Consider the following 25,380-nt stretch of genomic DNA (forward strand, 5'->3'; position numbering starts at 1 on the left):
CTACTGCTCTTAACAACAACAACTCTTAATAATGAATGTTTCTCTTCAGCCTATTTCTGTCAGCCTTTTATAGTTTGACTATTAGATACATAACAGTCTCGTTATTTTTTTTTCTATCATGTATAATTGCTAACATAGCTAAACTAACTTACTGTTTTTTATACCCAGTGTGGTGCTGTGGGTTAATGCGCCAGACTGCAAAGCCATTTGAACTGTAAGGTCAACGGTTCAAGCTCACCAACTGCTCCTCGGAAACCCTACACAGGGTTGCTATGGGTCAGAATCGACTCCACGGCACTTAATGACAACAACATATGTTTTTATCATTTTCTTCACCCTGGTTACTGAAGATCAGTAGTTGCTTGTGTTATATTGAAAATGAAAGCAACTGTAAAATAAGAGTTGTGTTCAGATTTGAATATTTGCAAATCAGGCATTCCAAAGGGGAGCATAAGCATGCATTTTTTTTAATACTTAGTTTTACAACTTTGTGAAGAGTTTGGAAGAGTATGGCGTTCATTTGATTGTCTGATATTCAATGTACTCTGTAAAACTAATATACCAAGAATTCCTATTGACTTAGGTACTCAACCTTAGCCTTAGTTTCCTACATTCCAGAGCTAGTTCCTGCAACAATCTGGGTCATCCACCCCAGATTATTGCAGAATGTTATGTTGATCAAGAATCACTTGTTCTAAATAGCAGAAGCAGAGGTCTAAGATAAAATGAAGTCTGTGTCAGCCACTTTAGTTGTATCAAGTATTATTGCTATCTAGTCGATTCTGACTCTTGGTGGCGACCCCACTTACAGAGTAAGTCGAATGTGCTTCATGTTGTTGTTAAGTTCCATTGAGTCAACTGTGACCCATAGCAACCCTGTATAGAGTTTCCAAGGAGCAGCTGGTGAGCTTGAACCACCGACCTTACAATTCAAACGGCTTTGCAGTCTGGTGCATTAACCCACAGCGCCACACCAGGTGTTCTAAATTGTAGTCTTTCAAAACCAGACTGCCAAGCCTGTCTTCATAGCTGACTATAGGTGGGTTCAAACAGCCAACCTTTCAGCTAGTTACTAAGCATTTAATCATTTTCTGAAAAAAACGAAAGACCCTCAACAAGATGAATTGCCACGGTGGCTGCAACAGTGGACCCAAACATACACAATTGTGGAGGTGGCACAGGACTATGCAGTGCTTCATCAGTTGTGCATAGGGTCCCTATGAGTCAGAATTGACTCAACAAAACCTAACAACAACAACATAGTAAGCACCCACATATTATTTTACAAGTGTGCAAGTTAATTTGGTAGGTTAAATCCGTCAAGAGGAATTACTGGGCGAAAAGGATATTTGAGTTATAATTTTGATAGCTATGACATATTGTTCCCCAGTTTAGCCACATCACCTTCTGACATGCTCTTTGGAATATAGTGTGTTATTAGATATATAGATGTTTATCTGTGTTATATGTGTTCATGTGTTCACTCTTTCACTAATAATAATCTTTTCATAAAGAACTCTTTCTTCATTTATGACATGTCCATTAAAATTTTTTGTCTGTTTTTCTGTGGTGTTATTAGTATTTTTCTTGCTGATTTGTAGGACTTCCAAAATTAGTCCTGCTGTAAGATCCTTTTTGTTTTTTTTTCCCTGTTTATTTGTATTTTTAATTTTGGTTGGTTTTGCTAGACAGTAAATTGTTTTCATAATTAAAAATGTATTTACCATATTTATAATTTAAAGTTAGACTGTTAAAACTTTCAAGGTCTGTGCATATTGCCCTTTGACATAATATGTAAAAACTGTCATGGTCTGTGTTGTTGTTAAGTACCACTGAATTGATTCTGACTCATAGTGACACTAGGATTTCCAGGGAGCAGCTAGTAGGTTTGAACTGTTGACCTTGTGGTTCAAAGTCTAGTGCTGATCCTACCATGCCACACCAGGAGTCTATTATACTATGACTTTTATTGTTTTATTTTATTTAAATTTTTGGTTCGTCTGAAATTTATACCTATTCCTCGTAGTGGTTACGAATCGGGCTGCTAACCTCAGGGTCAGCAGTTCGAAGCTACCAGCTGTTCTGCGGGAGAAAGATGAGGCTTTCTGTACCTGCAAAGTCAATTTGAACCACAAGGTCATTGGTTCAAGCTCACCAGTTGCTCCTCAGAAACCTTATTCCAGGGTTGTTTTGGGTCGGAACAACTTGACAACACTTACACAACAACTCCTCACTGATCGATATGGTTGCATTCCAGAGACCAGAATGTTATGTGAGAATTGATATTATGCTAAAATGAAGGATAACCGCATAAAACCACAAAATGGAAGATGACTACCACACAGCTGTCGTATAACATTACATGTCTACCAAACCACCAAGAATCGTGGCCCATCCGAGTTGACACATAACCTTAAATATCATAGCCAGTGTTACTCTCACTTCTGCACTAATTACTTCGAGACATTTGTCACTAATGCACAAAACTGACACGTTGTTGTTAAGTGCCTTGTGGTGGTGGTGGTGTGCCATGGAATTGTTTCCGACTCATAGCAACCCTGTATAGGGTTTCTGAGGCTGTAAGTCTTTGAGGGGAACAGAAAGCCTCGTCTTTTTGCCATGGAATGGTTGTTAGTTTCGCACTGCTGACCTTGAGGTCAATATCCCTACTCGTGACCACTACACTACCAGCGCTCCTTAAGCGCCTCTTAGTGACCCGTATAGAGTTTCCAAGGAGCAGCTGGTGATCTTGAACCTCCGACCTTGCTGGTCAAACCGATGTTGCTGTCCAGTGCATTAGCCCGCTGTAGGCTTTTAAAAAACTTTTTATTGTGAATTGAATAATCAGTTTTACATTCATCAAATCATATACCTTGCTTCATTATAATGGTTGCAATCCCTTCCATGTACCAACAGCTGCCAGTTTTTACCTCTATTCACTTTATTTCACTACTCCCTGTGTCCTCTACCATCATCTTTCCTTTGATAACTCCCTCTTGTTTTATATTACCTGTTTTCTCACCCTTGTTAACATGTGTTTACCTTCTAGTCCCTGAATAATTTTCCCTACTCCCTTCCCCCCATAACCATCATAGGTTGTTTCTTTTATTAAGAAAACCTTTTCTTTTTCCAACATTTGATCTTTTACAATATTTGTCCTTTTGTGATTGACAAATTTCATTCAGGAGTCCTGGTGTGGCACTGCAAGGTCAGTTTGAACCTCCTCACAGTCAGTGGTTCAAGCTTGCTAGCTGCTTCTCAGAAATAGGATCTCTGTGAGTCAGAATCAGCTTGAAGACGGACAGCATATTGAAGGATTCTGCTTTCTTATCCATTTGGCACACTCTGTCTCTTAACTAATCCATTTAATACATTTACATTCAGTGTAATTACCAATAGATATGAACTGATTGCTGTCATTTTGCTGTGGGGGGAGGGGGCTGGGTGCTGGCTTCTTGATTCCACATAATTTTCTGTGCTATGTTCGTTTTGCCTGTGGGTTTTTCTTTTCATTTTCCTTTCTGTTGTGTTAACATATTTTTGATGTGCAGATACATAAATTTTCTTGTTACCCTTTCTTGTATTAATTTTTTTCCCTGTTTAAAACATCTTGAAATCTATTTGACTTCCTTGCCATTTTGAAGTTTTGTATCTACACTATTCCCTCTTTTTACTTTGTAGTTGTCTTTATTATAAATTTATATCTCTGGTTCCCTATTTTCAGTCTTGTAGGTTTGTTTTACTTTAAATACTTCTATATCTGACTTGCGCTCTGGGTTATGTTGTTATGTATCTCAGGTTGTTGTCTGTTGGTTCTCGGTGTAAAGGACTCCCTTTCACATTTTTTGTAACATTGTTTAACAGATAATGTCATAATTTTGCTGTATTTGAGGGACATCTTTGCTGGGTGTATGATTCTTAATTGGCATTTTTTTCTTTCAGTTATGTTTATGTCATCCCGTTGCTTTCTTGCCTACATGGATTCTGTTGGTTCTCCTTTGTATGTAACTTTTAGTTTTTCCCAAGCTGCTCTCAGGTTTTTTTCCTTGTCTTTGGTTTTAGAAAGTTTGGTTATGATATGTCTTGGTGATTTGCGTATCATCATCTTCATGATATTAGTAAAGTTTTCTTCCAACAATGTTTCAAAAAATTTTTCTTTATGCTGCTTATTATCTCTTACTGTTCTGGAATTCTGATCACCCTTAAATTGTTCCTTTTTAAGTGTCCCACATAACTCTCAGGCTTTCTTTGAATGTTTTCTTTTTTTTTTTTTTTTTCAGATTCTTCTTCTAGCATACTAGTATTGAGAGAATTATCTTCAAAAGTCACTAATCTGTGCTTCCACTGTTTTGAATTTACTCCTTTGCTCTTTCAATGTATTTTTGAAATCGTAGTATTAATTTGGATTCCTAATTGCAGATTTTGTATCTTTCAAGTTTTGGGTTTATTTTGTCTGTCTGTTCTTGTAGTGTCTTCCTGAATTCTCCTAAAAAAGTTTTTTTTCTATGCTTTCCTTGACATTTTGGTCAGTCCTTCAAAAATACCTCAATATCATTCTGTTATCTCTGGTGCATTGTGAGGTTTTCATATTTGTATTTAGTTGATGTGCTCTAAGATTCACGCCAGTTGTCTCCTGTGAATGTAGTTAGAGAATGGAAGTGCATCATTTTGTTTGCTATTTATGCACCTCAGTTTAGGGTGGGTTTGGCTGGTGTAGGCTATCTATCGTTGATCAGCTGGTATAGGAGCTGATATTGACTCTTTCCCAGTGAGTGAAGCTGTAGAAGGTCCAGTTGTGGCTGGGCTGTATGGGCAGTTGTCTCCTTTCCCATCACCTGTGTGAGTCCGCTATGCCAGGCCACCTTCTGTTGCCAAAGCCACTTACAACATGGTTGTGCCATGTTGTTAAACAGTCTCCCTCTCGCGCCCTTTCTACTCAGCTTCTTCTTCCAGCAAGCACTCAATCCACTTATAAGACCTTTCCTCTGAAATTCAGGGTTCCAGGATTTTCATCTGGTCTCTCAAATCTTTGTTGTAGAAGGTCCTTGTATAGTTCATCTGCCTAGTCCACCATCTTGCTGGAAGTCTCTCTCTTTTTTTTTTTTTTGTATAAAGCTTTTTTGTTTTTTAGCTTTTTATTGTGAATTGAGTGAAGGTTTACTGAGCAGATCATCAGCTTTACATTCAGAAAATCAAATATTTTGCTTCATTGCAATGATTGCAATCCCCTCCATGTACCCAAGTTAACAGTATTTACCTCTATTTACTTTAACTGTTAAGGAGCTCAGGTAGCGTAGTGGTTACGAATCGGGCTGCAAACCTCAAGGTCAGCAGTTTGAAACTACCAGCTATTCCGCGGGAGAAAGATGAGGTTTTCTGCTTCTGTAAAGATTTACAGCCTTGGAAACCCTGTACAGACAGAGTGACTCCACGGCACATAACCACCACCACCACCACCACTTTATTGCATTCTTCCCTGTGTCTTCCACTACCTTCATCTTTCCCGCTACTAACTTCTCTCTTGTATATTGCATGCCCTGTTACCCATGTAACTCTCCAGCCAGTGAATAATTTTCCCTTCCCTCTTCCCACGTAAATATCACTAATAGTTTATTTCATTAACAAAACCTTTTCTTAACTTTTTATAACATTGGTCTCATACAATATTTGACTTTTTGTGATGGACTAATTTCACTCAGCATAATGTCTTCCAGGTTCATCCCTGTTGTGAGGTACTTTGCAGATTCATTGTTCTTCTTCAACATTGTATACTATTCCATTGTGTATATACCAGAGTTTGTTACTCATTCTTCTGTTGGTGGGCATTTAGGCTGTCTCTATCTTTATGATGTGTCTCTTGTAGACAGGATCCTGTTTTGTTTTCTTTTTTATCCATTCTGCTCTCTCTGTCTGTTGACTGGTACATTTAATCTATTTACATTCAGTGTAATTAAAGGTATGAGTTGATTGTTTTGATGTGGGTTTTTTTCTGTTGTTTTAGCTGCTTTTCTTTATTCCACATCATTTTCTGCACTGAGTTCATTTTGTTTGTGAGTTTTCTTTTCATTTTCTTCATTTCTGTTGTGTTAATGTTTACTAAATTTTTCTGGTTTTCCTTTTCTTTTTTTAATTTTGATAAGTAGGTGTATTAATGTTCTTTGAGGTTATCCTATAATTTATTAAATTTTTTCCCAATTTAAAAGTTTGTTTTATCTTGAAATATACTTGACTTCCTCGCCATTTGACAGTCCTGTATCTACACACTAGTCCTTCTTTTTGCTTCTTATTGACTTCATTATAAATTGATATCTCTGGTTGCCTATTTTCAGTCTTGTAGGTGTGTTTACTTTAAATATTTCTATATTTGGATTGAGATCTAGGTGATGTTGTCATGTATGGTAATTTCAGGCTGTTGTCATCTGTTGTTGGTTTTCAGTCCATACAGTACCCTTTAGTACCTTTTGTAAAGTTCTGATCATTACAATTCCTTTAATTTCTGTTTATCAGGAAATGACCTAATTTCACTGTCATATTTGAAGGACAGCTTTATTGGGTATATGATTTTTTTTTTTTTTTTTAAGGTTTTTATTGTGGATTGAGTGAGTAAAAGTTTACAGGGCAGATCATCAGTTTTAGATTCAACAAATCATATACCTTTTTCATTACAATGATTATAGTTCCCTCCATGTACCATCAGTTACCAGTGTTTCTCTGTTCACTGTAGCTTTTTTTAAAAAAAAAAAAAACAAACATTCAGAATATATGTTAATTTACACAAGCAAAGGGAGCATTCTACAAGTCTGCCTCCTGCCCGCGAGCTATTAGTCCCTCTCTTCCCATAAATCTAGAGTCCTCAACTGCTCCCTCTCTCCATGTCCCCATCTCTGCCCCATCTGTGGTGTCGTTGCTTCTCTGGAAGTCTCTTACAGGCATTTTTAAATAGCAGTCTCTCCAGCATATTTTGAATAAAATAGTTCAAAGTTCCCTAATAAACCCATTCCTAATCTTAAAGATAACACAATTTTGTCATGCCTGTTCCATCAATTTTTTAATTAATAGTGAAATTTTTTTATTTTCTTACAGAAATTGGTCATTTTAATATTCAGACCATTCATGCGGTAGAAGATGACTCCTTGTCAAATTATTTTTGCCCAGATTTTTTATTTAGGGAAAATATTGACGACATTTTATTTCTGTACACACCCACACACTTTCACCCTGATACAATATCTCTTCTTAATGACCACATTTTTATGCATGATCCTGCTATAAGGGGAAGTATGAAGCAATTTTGGATAGAGATTTTCAGGGAATAACTCTAAAACTTTCACTTCCTTGGGTTGTTGATCTGCATGTGTTTTAACACTCTCATCCCGTAACAGCAAAGTTGGTAGCAGTGACCTGCCAGCAGTGGGTGCCATTTGCTTCCATGAATAACTTACTCTGGGATGGTACTACCCAAATTTCTTAAGATGCATTTTCGTTAAGAATACTAAATTATTAAGTCCTTATTTTGGTATTATACAATAAAATTATTAATGTGGCCATTACAAGAAATTTGTTGACTTTTAATTAAGAATGATTTGTTTTTCCTTTTAAAGGAAAGATTTCTCTGATATTAGTATGGTTGCCATTTTGTATTCTTCCTTCTGCCTTAAAAAGTATTTACTTCAAAAAGTTTAAGTGCCAGATTTTTATCACATGTCAATCTCAGGTGCATTTTTTCAAAGCTTTTTCATAGCTACTTAAATACATAAACATTGCCAGATTATATTTGGTTTTTTGTAATGATTATTAGTACTGTTGTGTACTTGCTTTTTTTACTTACTAACATATCATGATTGCCTAAGATAATATACAAGGGTAAGCCAGAAAGTATTGCTACTAGGTTTTCAGCTTATACGTGTACAGGTTTATTCCAAGCAAAATGCATTTAAATATGTCTCTAATCAATGGATGACCGCAGATAAGTTTTCTCAGTAATACGCTTGTCTTAGTCTTGTTAGGATGCCTACTAAGAACAGGATACTTTTTGTGCCATGGTGGAGGGAAGTAATTTTGAGGTTACAGCTAATGCCAAATGTTTAATAAAACTCATGTGGTCATCTTCCCAAATCATTGGAGCTTTTCAGCAAGTTTATGGGATTGCTGCTCTACACAAAACAACAATTTTTAGATGAATCAAGCATTTTAAGGAAGGCCTCAAAGATGAGACGAGGTTATCATTAACCTTTGACCAGGGAAGAAACTGTGTCTGAAGTCCAGTTGTTGTTAAGTGCTGTCGAGTCAGTTCTGACTCATAGTGAACCTGTGTTTGGTTTCAGAGGAGCAACTGATGGGTTTGAACTGCCAACCGTGTGGTTCGCAGTACAGTATTCCCCCTACAGCACCACACAAGGATTCCAGAAGCTGGGGGGAAAGGATCATATCATACCATTGATATAATAGCTACTGAAGTTGGGTCCTCAACATGGCTTGGCATTTTTTAAGTGAGCATCTTGGCCTTAGCACATTCTTGGCATGATAGGTGCCAAAGTGTTGTGCAAAGATCAGCTGGCTCAAAGACCTGGTCTCTCACTCCATTAGTCTTTCAAGCAAGATCAAAGCTAATGAAGACAATGTAATGGGATGCATTGTAATCTGGCGTGGGTTGTAGATTTATCAATAATGTTTTAAGAAAATTGAGAACTGCATTGGTGAGAAAAAGGCCAAGAAAGCTGCTCTGAGGAATTGTTTTCCATAATGACAGTGTATCTACTCAGTTTTCAGGGATAGCAAGGTCTGTTGTCCTGTGAAAATTTCATTGGAAAGTATTATTCCAATGAAATTCTCCACCCTACAGCTCTGGTCTTACCCTTCTACTTGTTTCCAAACTCAAAGAACATTTAAAAGGAATATGGCATGAGTCCCTCAATAATATGGAAACTGCCGTTTGGATGTGGTATAGATAGAAAAGCTCACCTTCAGAAGTGTACAGATCTATATGAAGGATATGTGAAGAAACAGTAGCTTCATATTTTGATGCTTTTACTTAATAAAGGTTTGTTTGATTTTATGGCAGTACTTTTTGACATAATCCTTGTATATCTGCCTTAAATAGGAGTTATATCGCATTCCATTATATCAGCGTATATTGTACGTAAATCTTTATTTTTTATTCCCACTTCTTTAGACTATATTCCTTGCTGTGTGATTGTTAGGTCATAACTTACATGTTGTTTAACTACTGTCACTGGGGTATGTTAGTTAAACGTTGTTGTTGTTACGTGCTGTCAAGTCGGTTCCAACTCATAGTGACCCTGTATAGGGTTTCCGAGGAGCGGCTAGTGAGCTTAACCTTGCGCTTCAAACCGAACTTGCAGTCCAGCACAGTAATCCACATTGCCATACCAGGATTCCTGTTGAACATTAGCATTTAAAAAAAAAATTATCTCCTCATTGCTCACAGAAGTCTTAGTGCCTCCTCATAACTAATTTAACAAAGTTTGCCAGTCAGTTCTAACTGCAGATCATCCAAAATCACCACTACTAGACCATCTTTTACTTCCCTATGCACATAACAATATTTTGATTTTTGCCTATAGGCCATTGCTCTTTTTCTTTTCTTCTCTTCTATGCTGAGTGGCTTTTTTTAAAATCTGACATTTCTGTGTAATATTCCATCAATATTTCACTTCCCAGCTATGATAAGCAGATCCGTTAGTTTGCTGTCTCATTTGGACTCTTGTGTGCTTGCTTTCCCATTCTTTTACACTTAAAATCTTAAATAATGGTACAGACCAGCATATAATTACATTTTAAAGATGCATTGTCTTCCTTTGATGTTTTTAGCAAGATTTATTCTTCAGTAGTTAACATTTAATACATTTTTAAATTACACATTTTATATTCTTTAGGATGGATTTCTTGTTTTGTGCATTTTGAATGGATTTTCTAAAACTATAACTAAACTGACATATTGATTTTAGGTGCATGGTTGAGGCCTGGACTTTATTGCGACATCATTCTAATAGATTCAATGTAGAAGAGTTACTAAAGCACACATATGAAATATGTCAGGAAATGGGTTTAATGGAGGATTTACTGAAGTTACCTTTTACAGACACTGAGCAGGTAATGATACTGTAACATTGGAAGCATACCAAAAATTCAAGGGAAATCAATAGTTTACAAATCTATTTTGTTTTTCCTAGGAGTGTTTAGTGAAATTTTTGCAGTCCAGTGCCAGTGTTAAGAATCATGAGTTCCTTTTAGTTCACCATTTGCAGCGTGCCAATTACATTCCTGCCTTGAAGCTTAACCAAACTCTGAAGATTAATCTTATGGTATGATTAAAGTTGTTTTAATACGGAAGACGAGAATAAGGAAAATTAAGGACTATAAAATTGTTATGTAAGATCTTGAAATTTGGTAATACTGTATCCTCATGAATTTGGAAATGAATTAGCTCTTTCTCACCTCTATAGCAGAATTGGAAACAGAATTATTACTTTTCTACTTCTTATATAAGAAGCTCTGATAGTATAGTGGTTACAAATTGGACTGCTAATCTCAAAGGTCAGCAGTTCAAAACTACCAGTGGTTCCACCAGACAAAGATGAGGCTTTCTGTTTCCGTAAAGATCTACAACCTCGGAAACCTTATACAGGGTCTCTGTGAGTCGGAAACGACTCCACGGCACATAACTACCACCACTTCTTATAAGGGGTAGACTTCAAAAAGATTGTGAAGAAAACAGAATTACCAGATAATGGGGATTTTTCATGAACTTTTTGAAGGCCCCTCGTAAATGCCACATATTCATTTGTCTGCCTGTATTCTTGTCAGACTAAAGGCTTAACTCGGGGAAAACAAGAAGATGTCGAAGATACAATAGTGATTATATAATGGAAAGAACATGGGATTCAGGGATCAGACCAATTCTAATATGCTCTGTGCAATTAAAACATCTCATTCTACCTCTCTGAGCTTGGTTTCCTCATCTGTAAAATGATGAGATTGTTGTGAGGGTACAGAGAGGTATGTGTGAAGTAACATGTTGCCTGTTGCATATGTTTAATAAATGATTGCCATTGGTTTTATTAGTTATGAAGACTCAAGACTTGTTAGGAAAATCTTAGAATTTATTGATAGGTAAGGACTAATAAAGCAATTAGGTTTGTTTATGAAGTCCTTCATTTGATACAATGGGTACATAGGAAGGTTGCATATTCATAATTATAATTTGAATAGTAAATATATAAGCCTAGAACCTAACTTCGTTTTAAGATAACATTTTTACCAATATATTCAATAGAATGATCGGGATCCTCGTTTACGTGAGAGATCAGTGGCTCGCAATTCTATATTAGACCAATATGGAAAAATCCTTCCTAGAGTCCAGCGAAAATTAGCCATTGAACGAGCTAAGCCTTACCCTCTGACAGCAGCAACAGTTTTCCGAGAAGGTGAGGTTTCATTGAAGAATGTCATGAATACTGATTGTGTTTGTCATATCATCCTAATTTTATATATAGCTCACTTTGCTGTGTATTCAGATTCACCAGAGTAGTGCTGTTTTATTGGCTGCTTTTCCCTAAGAAATGCAGGCTTGTTATTGTTAAGTGCTATTGAATTGGTTTCAACTTAAAGCAACCCCGAATAGAGTTTCTTAGGAGTGACTGGTGGGTTTAAATGTTTTTTTTGTGAATTATGTGATAGTTTACATGGGAGAACATTAGCTTTACATTAATCCTATCGTATATCATTTCACTGCCATGGTTACAGTCCCCTCCATGCATCATCAACCAACCAAACGGTATACCCTGTAAGCCTGCCCCTCAGTCATCAGCACTCATCCTCTCTCCCTCTCTGGGTCTAGAGTCCCCAGCCGCTCCATCTCTCCAAGTCATCGTCTCTGCCTCTATCTCTGGTGTCACTGTTTCTCTGGGTAGGGTCCCGCACTCTGCTCTTCTCCCTTGATGATTCCAGGGACCTCCGCTTCTGGACTGCAGAGTCAACCCCTCCCCTCCTTTTTGCTATATAACGTCTACCTTTACATTTCCAACCCTCACAGTAAGTCCTGATAGCAATTATTCACTATTGTACCACAAGAGTCCTATCACCATCCATTGACTAATGTTTAAAAGTAGATCACCAGACCTTGCTTTCTAATTTACTAATGTAGTACAGAATAAACTAACTATATTTTAGTTGAAGACTATTGCCAATTTTTAGAGAAACATATAGAATAATTTTAACTTCTTTTCCTAAAAGCCTAAATTGTTCAATTTCTGCTTAATTCTTGCTAAACCAAATATAATTCTAATATGCCTATTTTATAATCTTTGTTTCCAACCATTCTTTCATACCGATTCTTCTAATAAATTCCTTATTGGTTAGAATAAAATTAAACACTACATTATTATTTATCTTACAGTTTCTAAACCCAGACCATTATCAGCCGTTTCAAAACAAGCTGCAACAGGGACTGTGTTGACAAGATCTTCTTTCATCAATAATGTGTTATCTAAAATTGGAGAAATTTGGGCAAGCAATGAACCTAAAAATAGCATTTCTCCTTACATTAGGTATGTTTTTCTTCATGCTGCTTGTAACTCTATTGGGGGCATCAACATTTATAGACAAACCAACCTAATTGTCCTAGTTTATTGGTGTATTTAAAAAGCAAAAGCTTTTATATGTGCATATGTATTGGCTACTTCTCTTACCAGTAAAATCATGTTTAAATGTTAAATGATACATGTTTATTGTTATTTTATGAAGCATGCAGAAATACAGAGTTAAAGATGAAAGCTCTTTCCTCTTTCATCTAATCCTTCTGATACATAACCAAAAGTTAAATCCTTATTTTCTTTGTAGTTCTAACATAGAAAAACCGTCTCCTATAGTATATTCTCTCCCGGCCCCAGAGGTGCCTGAAGCATTTCTTGAAACACCAATTTCAAAAGGATCACAAAAAGTTTCTAGGTATGAATTCATTTAATCATTATTAAAGGTATAATGTTATATAATTGCAATTATAATTTTTTAGTTATCTTTAAAATTTTGCTAATACTGTTTTAAGATTATTTCCCCACCCAACCTCCACTCACTACAGGTATTTACTAGAATATTTTTTTATGTCTACAGGATTATTTTGTGTAAAGTACAGAGTTCCCATATCACCCCCAACAGTGCCTGTCATATAATGCAGTAGTACATTTATATTCTTACTGTGGTATTAGAACAATAAACAGTTAAGTTCAAGTTTTATAGCCAAGATGAAAATATGAGTGTGTTTACTTTCTTTAAGAATCTTGCTATATTGTTGGTAAGTGCCATCTAGTCTGTTTCAAATCATAGCGTCACTGTATAGGGTTTAAACTACTGTCTTAGTGCTACAATGCCACACCAGTACTCATAGTTGAAAAGTGTTCATTATCATTTATAATAGAAATACATAATTAACAAGTGTCTCTTGATGTATTGGTCTTTTTATCCTTAGTAACAACTCATTTGCATTAATGACTAGTAAGTTTAATGGAATGTGACTAACATATTTTTCAGTGAATTAGAAGAGTATAGGTAATATTAGTGTACATTGCATATAATAAAGGCAAGGACTATTTTTATGTAATTTGTTTTGTGTGTGTGATTCAAAATGTACATCTAATTTGAATCATGGTCAAAAAGTATTTTAATCCAATTGTGGAAACCCTGAGATCTAATACAATATATAAATTTCCCTAATAAAACATATTTTGTCTTTATAATTTTTTTATATAATTTAAATAATAACTTTATTTTTGTTAGTATAATTTTGCTTGTACTCAGCATATGCCATTTATTGCACATGTATTGCTCTGGTGGCACAGTCATTCATAAATACATACTTTAGACATAGTATATACATACATATTTGACCAAATTTCTGCTTATTTCCATTTTGGATAGCTCAATATAAAAATGAGCAAACAATTAACATATATAAAATTTGGATACAAATGAAGTAGAGAAGGAAAAAACTTGAAACAGAATGTGTAGCAACATGATTCTAAAAGTGGTCTCTGGATCTCTTTGTTGTATCATAGAAATCTCAGAACTGTGCTTGGGGTAATTGCTTCTTGTAAATGTTTCTCCACTGGGTTGGGTCTTAAAGCAACTGTGATCTGTGTACATAAAATGTGATCTGTACATAAAAATCTGTTCTGAACATAGATAATAGCATGACAGGAAAGGCACAGAAACTGGGTGTATTTATTTCTAGGGGTAATGGGATGCTGTAGGATAAGCACTAGACTGCTAGCCTTGATGTTGGTGGTTCAAACCATTAAGTCAGAACTGACTTGATGGCATTTAATAACAACAAGAGGCATTCACATTTACTGCTGCAACCTCCTCATTTATGGGGCCCTGGTAAGGCCTTACCTTACCCCAGCTGTAAGGTAAGCACTGGATTGCTACCATAAGGTCAGCAGTTCAGACCCACCAGCAGCTCCTGGGGTCATTAAGAGTCAGAACTGACTCTACAACACTTAACAACAACAACTAATAATAGCATGCCATGTTTATTTTTACTCATAATTATGGGTTACATTGGGATGTTGTTATGTGCCATGGAGTCGGTTCTGACTCATAGCGACCCTTTACAGGGTTTCTGAGGCTGTAAATCTTTACAGGAGCAGAAAGCCTTATCTTTCTCCCGCGGAACAGCTGGTAGTTTCGAACTGCTGATCTTAAAGGTTCGCAGCCCAATTTGTAACCACTATGCTACCACAGTTCCTGTTAATATTGGGATATCAACAGGGTACAAATCAGGGTCAGAATAAAATCCTTTGGGTCAGGAACATCTCTTCCCAGCTGTGCCTGTGGGCACACTTCTCTCAGCCTCTCAGCCATGTGCACGCTTGATTTCTGCCATGCTTGAGCAAGTGTTACAAAGCTCCTTTAGGACTGCTGATAAAATGCCCAAAGGACACCCCATGCATGCTGTATTTTTGTGCTTATTCTAAATCACATTGGCATTTTGGGAAAATTAAAAGGTTTTATTTCTATCACTAGAAAATGTAATCATAGAATAATAAACTATTGGGAAAGGAAGAATGACTTTTGCAAGTGATCCATCACAAATTGTAATCTCAACTTTTCACACAGTTTATTTAAGTTTTTATGCTTTTTCAGACTATTAATTCAAGTCATCAGATCATTGTTACCATTTGATAGGAACTATATTTGTGAGATACTATAGGAAATGACTCAATAGAATTTTGAGGTTACATTTTATCACCAAAAGTCATTTTTTTAAATGAACTTGTATTTTGGTCAGTCTAGTATTTAGTGCTACGTTTAAAATTATTCAACACTTCATCTGTATTTGAAAATAACTGACTAACATAATAGGGTCTCAGTAAATATTGATAAAAGGAAGGGAGGAGAGTACTTTTTTTGCTATTGGGTTAATATTTTTTTTTTTCTAACTTTTGAACAACTGTAACAGTTTGGATTACATTAGTATACATGACTAAATTTATTTACTTGTGAGTATAGAATATAAATGGAATACTGTAATTTTTTTTTTTACATAACTCAGATAAGTATCTGGGATTTTTCTATTTATATGTGCACTCTGATTACAGACTGCTGGATTTGGTTCGTCCTGTCCCCCAGCCTTCTCAGGATTTGGATTTTACTCAGCAAACCTCTCCCACACGGTCTTGTTTGTACCTAGCATCCAGTCCAATGCCATTAAATCAGTTAAGAGGATCACATCAAAACACCTCTAGGGCATCAGAATTACATTTACTTGAAACTCCACTTGTAGTTAAGGTGAGTATTAAATGTCTTGCATATGAAGCTAGAAAATTCTTGTTTTCAAGTTCCAGAAAGAAAAGCCTTTTATAATGGAAATTTTTGGGTAATAGATGGCTTTACAAGATAAGGCTTTTTTTCTTTTCTTTCTTTCTTTTTTTATTTCTATCTAAAATACCAAATGTATTTTTACATCTTCTAAACAGAGCTGACAAAATTTATTCTTTTGTGCTAAACTACCATTATACTTAAGGTTAGCAACGACTTTGTGGTCCTGAATGTATTATAAACATCTGTGTTGTTGTTATGTGCCATGGAGTGGGTTCCAACTCATAGGGACCCTGTACAAGGTTTCCGAGGCTGTAAATCTTTATGGGAGCAGACAGCCTCATCTTTCTCCCACAGAACAGCTGGTAGTTTCCAACTTCTGACCTTGCGGTTTGCAGCCTGATTTGTAACCACTATACTACCAGAGCTCTTTAAACCTCGTGTAGTTATTATAAATTAACTTTTGTTCTTTGCAAAATGCTGTCACAAATTTTGGGGTTGCTCACTTTCTTGCTGGGTTTCATCATTTCTCTTTTTAACTCTATTGCTGATCCCATTAAGCTGTTATTTCTTCTATCAAGTGCTTTTGAGTTCTTAAAGGTTTATTTTTAATTTTCTGACTCCACTGATGAGACTCTAAACTGTTACTACCTTCCTACTATCATAGTATCTACTGCCTTTAAAATTACCCTTTAAAACCATGATAGCATGGATGTACCTGAAGGATATTATGCTGAGTGAAATTAGTGACAAATGTATGAGATGATTGTTGTAAAAAGCTAAGAAAAGATTTTCTTTTTAAAAGAAACATTCTAAGGTGGTTACCAGAGATGGGAGGAAAGACAATTTTTTACGGTTGGTAAGGTAGGCAGTATACAATGACGACAGTGGAAGATACAGGAAGACTGCAAGAGTTAAAGTGAATAGAGGTAGATCTATAAACTTTTGGTACATGGAGGGGATTGAAATCATTGTAATAAAACGAAGTTATTGATTTGTTTAATGTAAAACTTATGATCTGGTCTATAAACTTTCAAGCAAGTCATAATAAAGTGTTTTTTTTTTAATGTCCTTACTAAGTTTGTGATAACTGGAAAGAAATACCTTACACCTATCCAGTTCAAGTGTTCTCATGAATGCTAACTCTTAGTTTCTTCTCCAGTATTCTGGCTTAGATCCCAGGATCTCTCTTTCTCTACCTTTTTTTCCCTCCAATTCTTTCTGGGTTCTTTTTCTAGATATCCAGCATTTATAGTGAAACCAGGAAATTTTCAAATTGAGTAAAAGATAGCTTCAATAAATACTTGTCCTAAGACAGTTATTGGGAGTGCAGTGGCTCCATACTATAACCACTAGGTCTCTGATTCAAACCTGCCAGCCATGGGAGAAAGATGAGGCTTTCTGCTTCTAGAAAGATTTAAAGCCTTTTTCAGGGTCACTATGATTAGGAACCGACTTGACACCACTTAACAACAGCAAAGACAGTTAAGAGAAGTCGATAAGAATATTAGACTCCCAACACTTAATTACATGTCTTACTAATTGGAACTTGAATTTTGAAGTTTAATTTATAGTAGAAACAACCAAAATGTTTTGTAGCCTTTACATAACGGAGCCCTGGTGGTATATTTGTTAAGCACTCAACTGCTGACCAGGTCTATAGTTTGAGGCCACTAGTGGCTAGTGGCTCCATGCAATACATGACCTGCTCATCTGCTCCCATAAAGATCACAGCCTAGGAAACACTATGGAACAGTTCTACTCTGTCATATAGGTCTGTTGTGGGTCTGAATTGACTTGATGGCACAAAAGCAGCCTTACATATAGAATCCTCTGGAGAGGATTTTGTATCTTTAGCAATCTTGCATAAAATTTTCATTCATTATATTATATAGGATTAAATATATTTATTGAAGATAAGAATATAGCCACTATTGTATCTATTGATTGACCTAATCTGCCCATATATAAGTGATTTGCAAATACTAATAATTAATTTCATTTATTCTTTGTCATAGAAAGCTAAAGCTTTGGCCATGTCAGTTACTTCTACTGGATTTGTAGAATTCACTCCTCAATCCATTCTAAGGTCTGGTCTTCGAACAACCCCTTTAATATCTCCTTCTTTGTCACCTGGAAGGTCTCTTACTCCTCCTTTACGACTTAAAGAAACTAGAATTTCTTTCGTGGAAGAAGGTGTGACTACAAAATGGACTGCTGGAGTAAGTTTCATAATTATGAAAATATTAAATAATGTATTAACTCCTACCAAGTAAAAAGAGTCCTGATGTGGCACTGTAGGACAAGCACTGGACAGCTAACTGCAAGGTTGTCAGTTCAAATCCACCAGCTGCTCCTTGGGAACCCTACCAGGTTGCCATGAATCAGAATCCAGTTGATGACTATGCATTTGGTTTTGATTACCTAGTAAAATGTTAGGTAAATCAGTGTACATAATGTCATTCTAGATTTCTGTTACATAGTCTTGAAGAGTTATGAAATTAGGAAACATTAAATCTGACAAAAATGTAAGGACTTTGTCAAAGCCAAACCTATCAATTTACAGGTAAAGAAAATGGAGCTCAAGAAGCACCAAGTGAGGTGCCTATAGTCAAACAGCTATTTAAAGTCATTTGGTTAACTATTTATGGTGTGTTTTCAGAGCTCAACTGTAGGTTTATGGGAGTCCAGTTATTGATTGTTGTTGATCTTGATTATTCTGAGTTTTAGTCTTTTAAAAATATCAATCTGTTGCACTTTAGGGAAACACTGCCATTCTCTTTAAATCATACAGCTGAAGTGTGTGGATTTCATTGAGAACAAGTGAGCTTTAATGCAGAAGAGAAATAGAAGTATAGAAAGAGTGGGTACAATTGAGATGAATAGCTTAGGACAAAATTTAACTGATTTTTTTACTAGTAATATTTTTATAAATTTCTTTTCTTCCAAAATCTTTTACTTAACAGGCTGCAGATGATAGCAAAACAAAAGTATTTATTGCTACACCTTTCCATAAATGTGGAGTTCCGGCAGAAACTGAATGGCTGAAGAGTAAAGATAAAGCTTCATCTTTTTCTCTGAATAGTCCTGAGAATGATCATCAAGAAATGGACATTAGATTACTGGATACGTCTCAAAGTTTGGAGAAACTGGACATGAGCAAAGAAAACAGCATTGCTTCAACTAGATCAGACCCAACTACCTTGGAGTATCAGGATGCACCATCACCAGAAGAGTTTGAAGATATTGTTTTCATAGCTGCTAAACCAGCAAGCTCTTCCACTGAACTAATTACTGATTTAACTGAACAAGTTGAGAAGGAAGGTGATCAAGATGTGTTTGAGTCCGAAGTGACTCCTCCAGACCTAAAGAAACAAACTGGTAAGTGCTCATTTTCAAAGCATTTAAAAGTGCTGTTGTCCCTCTTTTAAATATATAATAGATTTTGGGGGGGGGGGTTTTCACCATAAGGAAAGCATTCTGGTCAAAAAATAATTGTATGTTATTCTTTCAACTTACAAGTTTGCCAGATGGATGCTAGTTCACTTGTTACAAGTATACTGAAAAAGAGATTTGGGGAAGGGGATGAAACTTGGAAAAGAGCAATAATGTTGAAGATGAAAAGTTTTAAGATACTGTAGTTTGATTTCTGATTACTGTTTTCTTTCTCAGACCTGTAAGAAACATTGATACTGATTTTTCAGACTAGATTGCTGTTAGGTTTTTATTTTATCCAATAGTTTCAACTTGCTATAATGCTGCTCAGAAATTCAATAGTTAACTATTCTCCATGCCCACTTCCAAAATAATCACTGGGCAATCAAATGCCCAGAGACCATGAATTTAGTTTCTATATATTCATTTATCTATTAACAAATTTTTGAGCCCTCAGTATATGTAAACCAGATAAGTTCCTACAGCATGTATGCTTGGTATTGAGAATAAAATAATGTGTATAATACCTATTCACATGGGATTTGAAGCTTAGTGAACTATGTAGACAAACAAGCAATTATAATGCAGTAAGATAAATGCTTTACTGGGGTACATTGAAGAGATTAAAGAAACAGTTGTTTTTGCTAAGTGCTGTCGAGTTAGTTCTGACTCATAGTGACCCTGTCTGTATAGTATGGTTTCCAAGGAGCAGCTGGTGACTTTGAACTGCTGAACTTGTGGTTATTACCAATCGTGCAGTCCAGTGCTTTATCCCACAGTGCTCACATCAGGGGAACAGTAGGAAAGGGGAAAACTTGGCTTAGAATTGGTGTTGCTTAAAACTATTGCCACGGACACAGTTTTTAAATCTGTAAAACCTAATGCTTATATAAATCTGTTACAAGTGGTTCTTTTGGGAAATGTTTTTTGTCTAGGCCAAACTAAGATTTCTTAAAATGTGAGTTCATGAGCTTATATCTGTGTTTTTTTAGAATAGGTGTTAATTGCTCTACGAATTTTAGGACTACACACATTAATAACAACGTCTAGAAATTTACATGAACTTTTTCATGTGGCATGTTCCAGTAAAATCACTTGCATGGTAAATAATGATGAAAAAGTCCATGGCAATAGTTTTATTGATTATTCTTGAAAGGAATGTTGTTAAGTGCCATTGAGTCGGTTCCGACCCATAGCAACCCTGTATAGTATTTCCAAGGAGCAGCTGGTGAGCTTGAACCACCGACTTTGCTGTCTGGTGCATTAACACACAACACCATACTATGAATTGGCAGTTTTAAATGTGTTTTTTATATGTATGATTCATAGGCACTGTAGAAGATGCAGGAACAAAAGATCTCCTAGTTCTAGAGGAAGCATTTTCAGAATTTCACAATCACTTAAACCCCATTCAAGGAGCTGAAGCTTCTTGTGCATCATCAATCCACAAAGGGTAAGTCTGTGAAAAAAACAAAACAAACAAGTATATGTGTTTTGAATGTTTAATGAAACTATGAGCCTAATATTAAATAAACATAGTCTGGATATATGAAATCTTATTTAGATCTTTTACATTTTCATTTTGGTAACATTCTCTCTTAGGAAAGACGTTAATTTGTAGGATTGTTTTGTTTCGTTTTGAGTGTTTTTTGAAGTGGGTCCGAACTAAAACAAACCCGGAAAACAGTTTCCAAGAAGGGCCGAAGGGTTTCAACTATCAGTCTTGAGATTAGCAGTCCAGTGCTTATCCCACAGCACCATACCATAAAATCTTAGATTTTCCTGAATATACAGAGAAAGATATGATGAATTGAGATAAAACTCAGATTCTTGACTGATCTAATTCTGTTGAAGATTCGGTGTTTCTCTGTATAGCCCTGCATTCCGGCCTGTCCTCTCCTTTTCAGTGGTTTTATGATGATCAGATACAGGTCTCCTGTAACACCAAGATGGAATATGGAGGAGATGACTAAGAGATAGTCTGTATAGTACTTTATCTGATAGTTAAGCACTGGCTGTTTAAACTTGAGCATTTTGCAGACATTGTCTCAAATGAATAAATTGCCTGTCACTTAAAAAATACAACTGTCAGTGTTCATTACAATGACAAAATGCAAGCTTTATGCTGAAGTTAGAATTATGAAGAACACTTTTCTGCCACCATGAACTTGGCCACCTCTCTTCAAATGAAATAGGTGGCAACATTAATAGATGTGAACCTTTTGGTGTGGCGCTGCAGGATAATGCACAGGACTACAAGGTTGGTTTGAACCACAAGTCAGCAATTCAAATCCACCAGCTGCTCCTCAGATACCCTATGCAGGGTCCCTTTAAGTCAGAACCTACTCTACGGCACTTAACAACAATAGCAATTGTCATATGCTAGCATTTAAAAGTTCAGCATTACTTGGTGAAGCAACAGTAACTAGCAAAGAATGTCTGCCTGAGCATTTTGCTGTTCTAAGAACTGTACAAGATCAAATTGACAAAAGTAATTTGAAAGATTAGATAGAAACCTATTGATTGGGGCAGTGAGTTTGTTAATGGGGGGGAACAACTCTGAAAAGGAGGGTGAGAATGGTTATACAAATTGAATAATGTAATCAGTGTCACTAAACTATACACTTAGAAACTATTAAACTATTGGTGTATATTTCAGTGTGTTTGTTTTTTATTTTTCAACAAAATAAAAGGTTAGCTAAATTTTGTGGGTTTTAATGGTTAATTGATCGATTTTTGCTCCCAGTTCATCAATTTTTAAGATAATTTCAGGCGTTGTAGATGTTTCATTACTTCATCAGTAATAATGAGAATAACTTCACATACAACCCACAAAAATCACTATCATAACAGCCAAGTCTTAAACGTTGAACTTGATCATGTGCTTCAGCTTTGAGAAGATAAATTAAAAGCTGCATAGGAAAAGTGGGAAAAACTAATATGAAAGGATTATCTAAATTATTTTGGTGTTACAATCATTCATTTTGTGAATTTTGATGAAAATTTTATTTTACAGTAAATTTAATGGATCATTTTAATAATCATGAAGCAAAGAGCAGTCAGTGATAATCTAGATGAATATTTGCCATGTTGGCATGATTCCTTTTTTATTATATATAAATATGTTTGAAGTTCTGTGGAGATTGTTGGTCTCAGTTATCCTTATTATAAATACTGTGGTTGAGATAATTCTTAAAAACATAACTATAAATAAATAGGTAAATATATATTCAAAATGCATGGGGTTTTTTCCCTTGAATTTACTTTTTTTAAGTGTCCTTTTATTTTTTCAAATTAGCTTACTACTTTAGTTGGGCTTAAGAGCAAGATAAAAATAAAACAGTAAGTGATCACTGTCCAACTTACTCCCTGAACGTATTTTCATCACATAGATAAATAAAGGTCTCCTAAGGAGCTCTGGTAGCGTAGTGGTTACAAATCAGGCTGCGAACCTTAGGGTCAGCAGTTCAAAACTAACAGCTGTTCCGCGGGAGAAAGATGAAGCTTTCTGCTCCCGTAAAGATTTACAGCCTCGGAAACCCTGTTACAGGATCGCTGTGAGTCGGAAGCAAATCCACGGCACATAACAACAACAAAGTCATTATTTAGGAGTCCTGGTATGGCGCTGTGGACTAATGTGCTGTACTGCAAAGTCAATTGAACTACAAGGTCGGTGGTTCAAGTTCATCAGCTGCCCCTCAGAAACTCTATACAGGGTCGCTATGGGTTGGAACCGACTTGACAGTACTTAACAAGAAGTCATTATTTGGAGTCCTAGCATGGCACTGTAGGTTAATGTGCTAGACTGCAAGGTTGGCTTTAACTGCAAGGCCTGCAGTTCAAATTTACCAGCCGCTCTTTGGAAAACTTTACACAGGGTCGCTATGAATTGGGACTGACTTGATGGCAATGAACAAATTGGGCTGAGCACAATTTATGTAGACTGACCAACATTTTTAAATCATTTTATTTGTAGTTTACATTTGTACCTTTGTTGCCAAAAAAGTGAAGTATCAGAAGATAGGAAAAACAAGTGCAGTATTACTTGTTTCTAAATTCACTTGTAAATTTTATGATCATATGTAAAATGAACTTCTTGTTGGTAAGTGCCATCTTGTCGGTTCCAACACATAGTGACCCTGTATAGGGTTTCCAAGGAGCAACTGGTAGATTTGAACCGCCAGCCTTATGATTGGCAGTCCAATGCTTATCCTACAGCACCACACCAGGACACTAAGTGGTATTAATTTCTCTGTACCTCAGTTTTCATCAGCAAAATAATAAGTAGTGGGGGAATAGAGAAGGTTAGAGCAAAATGGTACATTTTAATTGCACTAAAATATGTATTTTTACTTTTAAAGGAAAATCCCCATGTTAGAATCCAAGGTACCAGTTTTAGATGAAGGACTAGCATCTATTGAAAACTGCACCTCTATAATTAGAACAGGTAGCAATAAATGTAAGTATTATTATTACTATTTTTTTATTCGGGATTCATATTTGTGTTTTGTGTAAGGAATTTCAAGAAACTAAAGAGTTTGCTATCCAGATTTCTTTTCTCAGTTTTTCTCTCTCAATCTGGTCAGCTTCTCTGTCATAATAATAGCATTCTAAGGAGGTATATCAGTTATTAAAAAACAGTACATTGCTTGGAAAGCACCCTGTGACTCTTATTAATGAAAGTCACTAATATTAGTAAAATATGTCTTTCATGGACATATTTTACTTTGAAACCTCCAGGAGAAGACGAGTAAATTCATACCCTGTAGCTGGGCTACATGTTGCTATTTCATCTTTTGGTGATGTCTACATGGGCAACTTCCCAAGAATGGCTTTCCAGTATTAAGAAGACACAGAAGTGACTAGAATTAACAAATAATACAGTTCATTTAATTTTTTATTCCAAGAACACTTTTTTTTAGTTCTTATTATTGGGTGCTGTCAAGCCGATTTTGATTAATAGCTGATTGCCAGGTCATTTGGGTTCAAAACGCCAACCTTTGAATGGTGTGAGCACTAACTGTTGGGCCACGTTTTCTCCAGTGCACTCAGTTATACTCACACACCTGGAATGCGTTGTCTGAGGATCTCATATCTGTGAACAGACAACTGTATTATGAGGCAGTTGCTCTCTGACCCTATCTGCTTCTGTTATACAAAAGTTCATGGAAAAATTCCATTGTCTATTAATTCCATTTTCCACAAATTTATGGAAGCCCCTTTAGTATCTTTCTGCCTGTCATGTATGTATAGGGTTTAGGATAGAGTTGAGCAAGCCCTTTTTTAAATAAGCAACAACAGCCAAAAAAAAAAAACACCCTAAGAATGTAATATATGTTTATTATAAAATATGAATTAACTTGCAAAGTAAAAATTCCATGGCTGTTTTGTTGTTGTTGTTAAGTGCCATTGTGTCAGTTTCTATTCATATCAACTTTGTATAGGGTTTCTGAGGAGCAACAGGTAGGTTTAAAGTATCTTTTGGCCCCTATGTTTTCCCTCACATTGTCAAAAAAAGAGATACATGTGATAGATAGCTAAAGAACACAGGGGATTGAGCTAAACTACTTGGGCCATAACCCAATTCTGTACTAAATAGAAGACTTTGGGTAGTGTCTTAAACACAACCCTATTTATTTGTAAAATGGGAATGTTAATAGTACCCTTTTCCTAGCTGTTAAGATTGAGCAAGTTGCAAGTACAGTACTAGGTGCTTAATAAAAAGCTCACTAAACGTTACTAAGGGCAGTCAAGTCAGTTTCAACCCATAGCAACCCTATGTAGAGTCTCCTAGGAGTAGCTTAGTATCAGTTTCCATCCCATCATAGGATAAGAACTCGATTTCAAAGTCAATTTGAATCGCAAGGTCAGCGGTTCACCAGCCACTCCTCAGAAACCCTATGCAGGGTCTCTATGTGTCAGACAGACTGGATGGCACTTAATAACATTTAAAGTTTTTTTGTAAAAAAAAAACTTACATAATAGTGTACTTGATGCACTGTTGTTTAATACGTTTCAGTAATAATAGATTTGAGTCTGTTATTTGTAATGACTGCAGTGTTGCTGTTAAGTTGTTAAGGCCCATTGAGTTGGTTTTGGTGAGTGTCC

The 25,380-nt window shown here is 35.9% G+C and overlaps 1 protein-coding gene across 1 annotated transcript in view; it reads left to right on the forward strand.

Moving 5' to 3' along the window:
• Positions 1 to 25,380, forward strand: part of AHCTF1 (AT hook containing transcription factor 1) — a 100,455-nt gene that overhangs the window by 60,178 nt on the left and 14,897 nt on the right. Inside the window, exons 21-30 of the mRNA XM_006871267.1 lie at positions 9,969 to 10,113; positions 10,194 to 10,325; positions 11,297 to 11,447; positions 12,419 to 12,569; positions 12,862 to 12,969; positions 15,618 to 15,807; positions 17,856 to 18,059; positions 18,804 to 19,218; positions 20,602 to 20,725; positions 23,634 to 23,731. Of these exons, the coding sequence (XP_006871329.1) occupies positions 9,969 to 10,113; positions 10,194 to 10,325; positions 11,297 to 11,447; positions 12,419 to 12,569; positions 12,862 to 12,969; positions 15,618 to 15,807; positions 17,856 to 18,059; positions 18,804 to 19,218; positions 20,602 to 20,725; positions 23,634 to 23,731 (1,718 nt within the window). The remainder of the gene's footprint in view (positions 1 to 9,968; positions 10,114 to 10,193; positions 10,326 to 11,296; positions 11,448 to 12,418; positions 12,570 to 12,861; positions 12,970 to 15,617; positions 15,808 to 17,855; positions 18,060 to 18,803; positions 19,219 to 20,601; positions 20,726 to 23,633; positions 23,732 to 25,380) is intronic.

The sequence above is a fragment of the Chrysochloris asiatica genome, unplaced genomic scaffold (genome assembly GCF_000296735.1).
Source record: "Chrysochloris asiatica unplaced genomic scaffold, ChrAsi1.0 scaffold00165, whole genome shotgun sequence".
NCBI lineage: Eukaryota > Metazoa > Chordata > Mammalia > Afrosoricida > Chrysochloridae > Chrysochloris > Chrysochloris asiatica.